Here is a 10,927-nt window from a genome sequence, read left to right as displayed (position 1 = left end):
TTCTTTGACCTCTTTGGAGGGCTCTATGCCCAGCAGCAGTGGAATCTTTTGGGAGTTAGAAGGTATGAACAGTTTTAGTGATTTTTTTTTTCTTGAATAATTCCAAATTGTTTTCTAGAATGGTTGGGCCAGTTCTCAGCTCTACCCACAGTGTATCAGTGTGCCTGTCTTCCCACAGCTCTTCCAGCTTTGAGTATTTCTGCCTTTCGCTATCTTTGTTAATTTGCTGAATGTGAGGTGAAACCTCATAGTTGTTTTACTTTGCTTGAGTTTGTTTCTTTTTGAAAACTATCCTTTGACTACTTATCTATTGAGGAATGGCTCTTAGTCTTATATCTGTTCGCGGGTTTTTTGTTGTCACTTTAATTGGAACAATCTGTGCACTTAGACTGGGATGATGGGTTGTATTTAAATTGAGAGATCCATTTGGGCAATAGAGCCTAAACCCTCTTCCCCATCCCCCAGTTCACAGATTCTACTTTCCACTGCCTCCCAGAACTGGTGAGTGCCCCCCCACCCCCCATCTCTACTTGATTCCTCACTGAACTATTGATAATCTGTAAACTGTCTTAACCTTCATCTTCCTGCAGAGTGACTTCAATTGCAGATCGACTGAATGTTGACTTTGCTCTGATTCACAAAGAGCGGAAGAAGGCCAATGAAGTCGACCGAATGGTGCTAGTGGGAGATGTCAAGGACCGAGTAGCCATTCTAGTGGATGACATGGCTGATACTTGTGGTACTATCTGTCATGCAGCAGATAAGTGAGTAGGTGGTGCGGGGAAGGGGTGTGTGTGTGTGTATGTGTGTGTGTGTGAAGGGGGGCAGTGACTGGGTATAATCTATTGATCAGAATAATCTGTTTTAAAACCCACATGTTCTCCTACCCTGAAAGCGACTACTTAAGGGAATAAATGTGACCTTTCAAGGTCCCAGGTCCAGAGCACTTAGTGATCCATTGAACATACAATTGCTTCAAACAGTTTTGTGGTTTGTAGTAGTAATGGGAATTTAACCTGGCAGAGTTCTGTCTAGTACATCAAGAATGGCAGTCTGATGGCTATTATGAATTACAGTAGCAGAGAGTATAGCCATGTGCTCTGTCAGGATCACTCTTCATTTCAAGAGCTTCTATTATTTAGTTGTAAAGTTGATTTGGTTTTGTCCCTCATTAACCTGACAAATGAATTTTCTCCATACCTTTTCTTCTGCCCACCCTTCTCCTCATCTTGCAATTAGGTCCATTTGGTTACTGTCTCCATATCTTTTTCTAGACTTCTGTCAGCTGGAGCCACCAAAGTTTATGCCATCCTTACTCATGGAATTTTTTCTGGTCCAGCTATTTCTCGAATTAACCATGCCTGCTTCGAGGCAGTTGTTGTCACAAACACAATACCTCAGGAAGACAAGATGAAACATTGCCCCAAGATACAGGTAAGATGGGATTTCGTCACAGAGATCTTGAAGGGGCTGTTTGCCCACCACACAGAGTGGGCCCTGAGCAGGCCTGACTTTTCAAGGAAGGCCTTATGACAAACCACTGTTGCCACAGCCAGTTTAAGTGGATACTGTCCTTGCCTGGGGCCAACCTCTCCTTTCCTCTCTTCTCCGCTTCAGGTGATTGACATCTCTATGATCCTGGCTGAGGCCATCCGGAGAACTCACAATGGCGAGTCGGTCTCTTACCTATTCAGTCACGTTCCTTTATAATTGTTGCTGCTTTTCACTTTGGAGGCTTTTCTTTGCTAAGCCAGTAATTATTTGGTATATTACAAAAGTTCAGTAGAAATCTCTGCTTGTTTGTCCTGCTCTCCATATTTTTTGCTCACATCCAGTTTCCTGGGGCTCCACTTTCTTTTTGTTAGTCTTAAGTGGGCCTTTCAGCTTTCACTCTTAACTCTGTGGGGAGTGGGCTGATGCATCCACCATAGAAGTCCAGGTGGGAGGGGGAGGGAGGCAGGGGGAGGGGACGGGGCAGATGCATCACTATGCATGCAAACTTCAGCAGTTCTGGTTGGTTGGTTTGTTTAAAAATAAAAATCTGCAAAGCCTAAATAAAAATTAAACTCTGCTAGTGTCAGGCCATAGCAAGAGCCCCAGCCTACCCCAGCCATGGCATTCCTGGCTACCAAGTCAGCATTTCTCAAGCACCTGCTATATGTCGGGCTTTGCATTAGGAACAAGGAGAAGATAAAAGACTGGCCCTGCCCTCAAGGAGCTCACAAGGCTCACAACACTTGGACAGCATTGAGACAGAAGCTGAAAGGGGGTGGGGAAGGCCAAGGGGTAGCCAGCCATTTGGGAAAGGGTGACATGAGTACACTATAAGGTTATGGAGTTGTTGAGAGGTTAGTTTGGGGCCAGCAAAACTGAGAGGCTACAGAGTTGAGGAGTAAAAATGGGCCACTAGTGGGGGAGGGGAGTTCTCTTATAGTTGGCATTCCTTGGAATCAGTGATGACTAGAGCCACTTCATCCTTGTGGCTTTTCCCTTTGGCCAGATCTTATGCTTCTAAACCACCAACACTTATAGATTGAAGTTTCTCCTTGAGGCAGAAAATACTGGCCTTAGTTACGTTCAGAACCATTTCCACCTTTCCACAGAAATTTCCTCATTCACATCTGTGAGGCTCTAATTATGAGCAGGGTGCATTTTTAATCCCTCCTTTAGAGTAGTTGATCCTGTTCATTAGTATATTTTGCTGTTTCTTTACCTCTCTTACTGTTCCCAAATCTCAGTGAATTATGGAAGGAGAGGAAAATTTAGGCCTCAAGTGGAATATGAGAAGATGAGTTGCTCTTTCCTCTGTAGGTAAATACTCCTCTTTCTCCATGAGTGGCACCACCATGACTTGGGCTGTGGAGGAAGGGAAAATGTCACCAAAAATGTCATCACTTTTGATTCCAAGGTTGAATGTCCAACTGGCAATAGGCATTAACTATGATAACATGGGAAGAAGATGACCCTTCTGTAGGAGGCTGTAACCTTTCATGACTTGGTGTGCTCAGAGACTGAATGGGGTTTTCTCAGGAATGAACATTGAAAGAATTATGACTGACGGATGGTGGATGTCAGGGTTTATCAGATTTTGTGAGCTTTTAGGCCTTGGAGCCTTTGTTGAATTAAATGAACTTCATTTGCATTTTCTTGGGTCTTCTTGGGTGCTGGTAAACAGATGCTCCTATTAAAGGGGAGATTTATAGAAAGAATTGTAGAACGAGCTAGTCTGCAGCGAGTGCTGATGCTGGCATTTATCTCTAGCAGAAGGTTTGAGCAGATTCCTTGCTGCTCCAGCTGTAGCTGCCTGGTGCTTTGCTGCTGAGCTGTTAGCCAGCATCGAACCAAAGTGACTGATGTTGGCGTTCCTATTCAACCATAAGACTTCAATGAAGGAATTAAACTTACTTTGAAAGCACTTTCGGTTTATTGTTTTTGCATGTGTGTTATTCAGTCATTCAGTCGTGTCTAACTCTTCAGGACCCCCCCTGGACCATAGCATGCCAATACTGTTCATGGGGTTTTCTTGGCAAGGATACCAGAGTAGTTTGCCATTTCCTTCTCCAGTGTCTGCTTGTGTGTACATATGTTCAGTCGGTCCCTGGCCCTGAATTTCCACAGGCTCTGCCAGGGGAAAGGAAAATCTGTCAAGTCTTCCTAAATCCAAAAGGTCAGGAACAAGACCAGGCCTTGAGAATGCTGAGATCTGTCCCCTGCAGACCAGCCAAGTTAGCCAAGCTGAGTACTAGAAGCATGGCTCACTTTGCTTCTCCTAAGGCAAGGAGAGGAGCTGAGGTGCAAACCTGGAAGGATCTACCCACACAGAAATCAGGTTTTTTGGAGTGTGTGTATGTAGTCCTCAAGACACTGGACTCGACATGCTTTTGAACAGTCATTCCCTATTTCTTGGTCCTGGGACAAATGGTGGTGGGGAGATCCGTCTTGGGAGGGAGAGTTTCACTATCCCTTCACCATCAGTAATGACTGTGTAGAAAGAATACAAACTCGATTTTAATGGCAGCCCATTCAGGAATAAATTCCAAATGGAATACAAAAGGTTTGATTGGTTATTGAGGCCACAGATAAGACTGATTTGAATATGAAACCTGTCTAAACACAAACCAACTTTCATAAACAATGTTTCTGTCCCTTATCTATTTGTACAGCTGTACCTTGCTCTCCTTAATTGCACAAAAAGGGCTTGGCATACACAAGACTATATTCTTTCTATTTAATGCTTTCTCTTTTACATCCCTGCCCCTTCCCAGTGATCTCCTTTACCCCCCCCCCCATGTAGAGCCCTTCCTGATACCAAGTAAATGTAGTCCAGCAAAACAAACCACCACATCAGCCCTGTCGGCCTCATTCCACACCCTCTACAAAAATTCAAAAAGCAAAATTAATACAATTACGTAGTTTGATTTAAAGGCAGTATAATGGAATTTGGGGCTATAAGCAGTCCCCCAGGTTCAGCACCCTATTTCTGGGAATGTAAGGGAAGGGTGCGTGGAACTGATAAGACCCCCCCCCCAGCTTGGGGGGCTTCTTCAGTCCCTCCCATTCTCTGTTTCTGAAGCTCCCTAGAGTAATTTTACTTCCCAATTTTGACATGGGGGAGACACTGATCTCAAAGAGAGGTGGATAGCAGTGTCCAAGCTCTTGGGGGTTCTGGTAGCTTTTCTTTATTTAGGGGCTCCTGACAAGTGTGAAAAAAATGATCTTGATATAGAGCCAGCCACTCCCAGACTGTTTGGGTGGCCCATTTCCTTTCTATGGCATTTAGGCCAGGCAAAGGCCACCTCTAACCCTCCCACCATTCTCAGAATTTGGGCCTTGGTACAGGAACTTAAGAGGCAGGGGTTGAGAACAGAATTGCTTTTTATAGAAGCAAATAGCTAGGGAAAAAACCATGCCCAGTACCCAGGCCTCCCTGGGCTAGCCACTAGAACAGAGGTGGGGAACCTGCAGCCTCCAGGCCACATGTGGCCCTCTAGGTCCTCAAGTGGGCCCTTTGAGTCCAAGTTTTACAGAACAAATCCTTTTATTAAGGGGATTTGTTCTGTGAAGTTTGGACTCAAAGGCCTCAGGTTCCCCACCCTTTCTCATTCCCTCAAAAGTGAAGGCTGGGGTTTTTGGAATAGCCAAGATCAATCAATCCTGTTGCTTAGCTGAATTATTCAGTATAAGGAACCCTTTAGTTTAATAGGTGAGCTTATTAATGGGAGGAGCCTGGGCAGAACCAGGAAGAGACTGAGGCTGAGTATGGTGAGATGGGTTAATGAAGGGGAATCCTGGCTCAGTCCCTTCTCTGGTACATGACTGGGCAAATCACTTAACCTCTAAGTGCCCCAGGAAACCAAGTCTGTAAGTAACAGAGCCAAGTGACAGTGCTATTGGTGCAGACTTTCCCTACAGGCAGATCCTTGCAAACCAGTGACTTTACAAATCTAGTCTAAAACAAAAAGGCCAAGTGGGAAACCAACAGTATGTGGAGGAGAACTCTTTAGAGTTTTAAAAAAAAAAAAAAGGATCATTGCCCCTTGTTTGGGGAAGTTCTGCATGAGAACCAGGGCCCTGTTATTCAAAGATTGTTTCGTGGTAATTGGGGTGCCATGTGTTATTTGGGGGCAGAGGAAATAGTCGTGTTTGCCTACCACATTTACTTTTGTAATGCAGTGTGCATCAAAAAATGTTAGTCTGAGGCTACCAAGACTATCAGATACTCCTTGGTGCAATGAATCTAACAAATCCCTTGCCAGTTAAATTATCATAGCTTCATAGATTTAGAGCTTAAAGGTCATTGAGTATAACCTCATTTTACAGATAATCTTGTTGAGTCGTTTTTTAGTCATATACAACTCTTTATGACCCCATTTAGGGTTTTTTTGGCAGAGTGGGTGTCGGGGAGCACTGGCACCTCTGAGGACTGCTGAGCTCTTTTCAGGGCTGCTTCATCCACCTTTGGTGTGTTCACCTGTCACCCACTGTGACTCCAGGAAGCTGTAGCTTCCTGCACATGCAGTAGCCACACCCTAATAAACTGTTTTGGCTAAACCTGGTTGAGGGTAGGTAACCAACAGACCTCAAACTGGTTGGTGAGTTAGGGGCCGTGTCTACCCCAAGCATGTGAAGACTTCCCTAGCAGAATGGGCAAATGGGAACAATTTAATAATCCAATGGCCGTGAAGGTGGTGTGGTGAGCCTTTGGAGCTTGGTGAGACATGGAAGATGCCAAGGTCATCCACTACATCCTGGGCCATTGCCATCAGCTTGACTTTTGTCCTGCCACTGAATTCCACGGATGACTTTGGAAGAGAATGTGAGGCTGATGACTCTGCCTCGCTTAAATCCAATTCATGCACAAGTCAATAGATCACCCTGTGATGTCATTAGTCCCTTTCAAAAACAAGGACAAGCAACTTTGCAGATGGGGAAAATGAGGCCCAGACACATAAAGCAACTTGCGTATGGTCACACATAGGCTCACAGATTTGGAGCTGGAAGGGACCTTAAAGGTTACCAAGTCTAAGGTCACTTCTAGCTCAAAATCCGTAATCCCAAGTGACAGAGTGGAGAGCTCAGACTGGACACTGCCTTCAGGCCCAAATAGGACAGCCAAATCCATCGAGATGGTAAATGTTTATTTGGAAAGTAAAAGTAATAGGCCCTACAGGTTAAGCCAGAAAAGTCCTTGCAGCTAGTTTGTAGCATTCATCAATGACAGGGCTTCTGTAACAACCACCACAGTCGCGAGCCCCAAGGTCTGGGCGCTCTCTGTGTCTCCGCATCCTTTTGCTTGTTTCGTCTCAGGGAATCTACTTTTGTTGCCCTTGGAGAGTTTGTCGGACCCATTGCAAGAAGCGGTGAAAACTAAGGTGACGTGAAAGTGAGAATGGATCACCAGAGGATGCCGATTGGGTTCTGGTGGGACAAGATTCCTTTTTGGAATCCTTAAGATCGTCTTTTTTGTCTTGAAACTTGAGCTGCAAGTGGGAGAAAGGAAGGTTAGGGGCAGGAGATGATGGGGAAAGGACCATGAGAAAGTAGTCACCTAAGGCGAGCCATAAAATAATAATTTCCAACCCAAGCACACTGCCCTTGTGGGGAGACTGTCGGCTCTGGCTTGGCCTCACCTCACAGCTCTGCAATGAGAGCACCAAAGAACTTTCTGCCCTGTTTCTCAAATTCTAGGATCCCTCATGCAGGCCCTATGCTTTTTCCAAGTGCCCCATGCCCTCTATGTGATTCATGTCTTCCACGTGCCACATTCCATACAGGTGCTCCCCAAACCCCATGCATGCTGCACACTGCATGTTCCTTGCATGTGCTCCATACCTTCCACACGCCAAACCCCATGTGTGTTCCACGCCATGTGTGTGCCTCACTCTATATGTGGTTCATACACTTTAGGTGGCCCAGGCCATGTAGGTGCCCCACACTCACAACTTCCAGATGCCCCAACCACAAGTCTCACATCATCCAAGTGCCCTACACCTTATATGTATCCCATACCATATATGTGTTCAAAACTCTAAATGCCCCATGCCCCACAAAGAGCCCCACACCCTGTGTGTGCCACATATGCTCCAGGTGCCCCATGCCACACAACCCTACATCCTATGTGTGCCCCACATCATCTAGATACCCCATGCTACAGAACACTACACCCTCTGTGTGCCCCACATGCTCGCGATGCCCCATGCCACACAAAGAACCCTACATCCTATGTGTGCCCGGTGTCCTCCAGATGCCCTATGCCACACAGGTGTCCCACACCCTGTATGTTCCCTACGTCCTCTAAGATATCTGCCCCATGCCACACAAGAACCCTACACCCTATGTGTGCCCCACATCCTCCAGATGCCCCATGCCACACAAGAACCCTACACCCTATGTGTGCCCCACATCCTCCAGATGCCCCATGCCACACAAGAACCCTATACCCTATGTGTGCCCCACATCCTCCAGATGCCCCATGCCACACAAGAACCCTATACCCCATGTGTGCCCCACATCCTCTAGATGCCCCATGCCACACAGGTGTCCCATAACGTGTGTGCCACACATACCCCTGATGCCATATGCCACACAAGAACCCTACATCTTATGTGTGCCCCACGTCCTCCAGATGCCTCATGCCATACAAGGACCCTACACCCTATATGTGCCCCATTCCTTCCAGGTGCCCCATGCCATGCAAATTTCCCAAATCCTATGTGCCCTACATGCTCCAGGTGCCTCTTGCCACAGTGGTCCCCTGCATTCTCTATGTGCCCTATGTACTCCATATGACTCTTTTCCGGGAAAGTGCCCCTTAGCCTCTATGTTCCCCATGTCCTCCATGTTCCCCATGTCCTCCAGGTACTGCTTGCCACACAAGTACCACACATCCTCTCTGTGCCCCACATACTTCAGGTGCCTCTTGTCACACACAACTCCCACTCCCCTGTATGTTCCCCAAGCCACACATGTGTTCCGTATGCTAAATTAGTCCTTCACCCTCCAAGTACCACATGTCAATAAGTATCCCACACCTTACATGTGCCCCACAACCTCCAGGTGCCCCATGCCACACAAGTGCCCCATACCCTGTATGAGTCTCCTGTCACACAAGTGCTCCATACTATATGTATGCATGCATATGCATATGTATATATGTATACACACATACACGCACATATATATCTCCCACACCCTTTGTGTTCTACCAACCTCCAAGTGCCCTAGGCTATATAAGTACCCCACACCCTCCAAGTGGCCCATCCCACACAAGTGCCACACATGTCCCACATCCTTTCTATTACCCTTACCCTCCAAGTGCCCCATGACACACAAATGGTCCATACCCTATATGTGCCCTCTGCCCTTCAGGTGCCCCATGCCATAAAGTTACCCACACCTATATGTATTCTGTGGCACACATATCCAACATCCTATATGTACCTCACATCCTCCGGGTGCCCCATTCCACACAAATGGCTCACACTATCCAAGTGCAGTGTTGAATAGAGGCAATGAGTTCTACCAGCTGTGTGTTTTACCCTTCTTATTTAACTTGCTAACCTTCATTTGATGTCTCTTTTCTGATTCTTTTTTGTTGCTCTGTTGCCTCTTATTTGGTGACTTTCGATGGTGCCATTCCATTTTCTTCCAGGTCCCTTGCTGGATGTTAAAACCCATTTTTTGGATTCCGGGTTCGAGGACCTCCTCTAAGTTTTCTTCTTGAATATTTTCCACCAGCTCAGATGGTTCAATATCTTTCATGGGCATGCCTAATTCACGTTTACCAACAGTATTTTTATCGTCCTGAACTACAGTGATATGATTTATGACGATGCCTTGGTCTGACGAGTATTTGTTTTGAATATCACTACCATTGTAGTCACTGTCAGTTTTTCTGGAAGTTTCTTCGTTATTGATGGACATCTGTTGAACGGGAATGTCAGAGAAGTCCTCATAGGTTCTATAACAAGGGAAATAACCAACAGAAGTATTCAAGTCACTAGTACTTGAATCATCATGGGAGGAATTGTCATCTGAACCTTTCCAGGAGGGACATCGGGAAGATGTGGACTTGAGTAGTGATAGGAAAATTTCAAAAGATATGTCTCTTTCTTCAAAGTCCAGGACTTTGATGGTTACCTGGAAGAAAGATGAAATGAGGTAAGAATTGTTCCTTTGATTATCTTTGGAGCTATTGCATCCACCTTCCACAAAATTCTTAGAGGAGAGGGCATTCTTGGGCTCAGTTGTCACTGTGTGCTTACTGGGTACTTGGCACTGCCTAGGTTGAGGCTGAACTTTTTCTCAGGACTCATCTACCACTTCCCATCTATGTAACCTCAAGCACCTCAAACTCTGTGGGCCTCAGTTTCCTCAACTGTAAAATGAGGGGATTAGTCTCAGTGACCTCTAAGGTCTCTTCCATCTCTATATCAAGCAATCAACAAGCATTTATTAAGCACCTATTCTTGACCAAGCACCAGAGATACAAAGTTTGAAGAATTAAATAATCTCTACTTACAAAGAGTTTACATTCTAATAAGCAAGTGAATGTATAAGTATATACGACATAAGCTATAAAGTCAGTAAATATATACGTATACAGAGCAGTTAAATCCAAGGTAGTTTAGGAGGAAGGGCATTGGCATTTGGGAAGATTCAGAAAGTCTTCATGCTAGAAGATGGTGCCTGAGATGCCTCTTAAAGGAGGAGATTTTATGAGGCAGATGTAAGGAGGGAAGGCCTTCTAGGTATGATAGATGACCAAAGGCACTAAGATAGGTAATAGAGTGTCCCATATGAAGAACAGGGAGAAGACCAGTTTGACTGGATCATACAGTGAAGCAGGGGGAGTGATGTCCAGGGAGGCTGAAAAGATAGCTTGGGGCCAGGTTGTACAGTCTTTAAAGGCTAAACAGAGGAATTTGTATTTTATCTTAGAGGCAACAAGAAGCCATGGAAGTTGATTGATAGAGTGATATGGTCAGATCTGCATTTAAGAAAATCACTTTGGGGGCAGCTAGGTGGTGCAGTGGATAGAGCACCGGCCTTGGAGTCAGGAGGACCTGAGTTCAAATCTGAAACTCAGACCAAACACTTGACACCTACTAGCTGTGTGACCCTGGACAAGTCACTTAACCCCAATTGCCTAAAAATGGGAAAAAAAAATTTAAAAAAAAATCACTTTGACAACAGTATGAAAAATGAACTGGAGGGGGGAGAGACTTGAAGCAGGGAAACCAATTAGAAGTTTCTTTCAGGTGATAAGGGCCTAAACCAGGGGTGGGGAACCTGGGGCCTCAAGGCCACTTGTGGCCTTCTAGGTCCTTGGGTATAGCCCTTTGAGTCCAAGTTTTACCCAACAAATCCTTTTATTAAGGAGATTTGTCCTGTGAGGTTTGGATTCAGTCAAAGGGCCACTCTTTTT

General features: G+C 45.5%; 1 protein-coding gene across 6 annotated transcripts in view; it reads left to right on the top strand.

Annotated features, from left to right (window-relative positions):
• PRPS1 (phosphoribosyl pyrophosphate synthetase 1) overlaps window positions 1–3,415 on the top strand; it is a 22,743-nt gene extending 19,328 nt beyond the window's left edge. For 3 of the 6 annotated variants that reach the window (XM_027845583.1, XM_027845582.1, XM_027845581.1), the window contains exons 5-8: window positions 591–764; window positions 1,275–1,434; window positions 1,618–1,669; window positions 3,265–3,415. In XM_027845583.1, coding sequence (XP_027701384.1) covers window positions 591–764; window positions 1,275–1,434; window positions 1,618–1,669; window positions 3,265–3,350 — 472 coding nt within the window. In that variant the 3' untranslated portion in view covers window positions 3,351–3,415. Of the gene's footprint in view, window positions 1–590; window positions 765–1,274; window positions 1,435–1,617; window positions 1,790–3,264 lie in introns of those variants that run through there. The other 3 variants (XM_027845586.1, XM_027845585.1, XM_027845584.1) reach the window with 1 other exon arrangement.
• Window positions 3,416–10,927: the final 7,512 nt, after the last annotated feature.

Source organism: Vombatus ursinus, unplaced genomic scaffold, assembly GCF_900497805.2.
Source record: "Vombatus ursinus unplaced genomic scaffold, bare-nosed wombat genome assembly UNPS02014982.1, whole genome shotgun sequence".
Taxonomy (NCBI): domain Eukaryota; kingdom Metazoa; phylum Chordata; class Mammalia; order Diprotodontia; family Vombatidae; genus Vombatus; species Vombatus ursinus.
The sequence above is the reverse complement of the archived record's forward strand: the minus strand, read 5'-3'. Positions and strand labels throughout refer to the sequence as shown.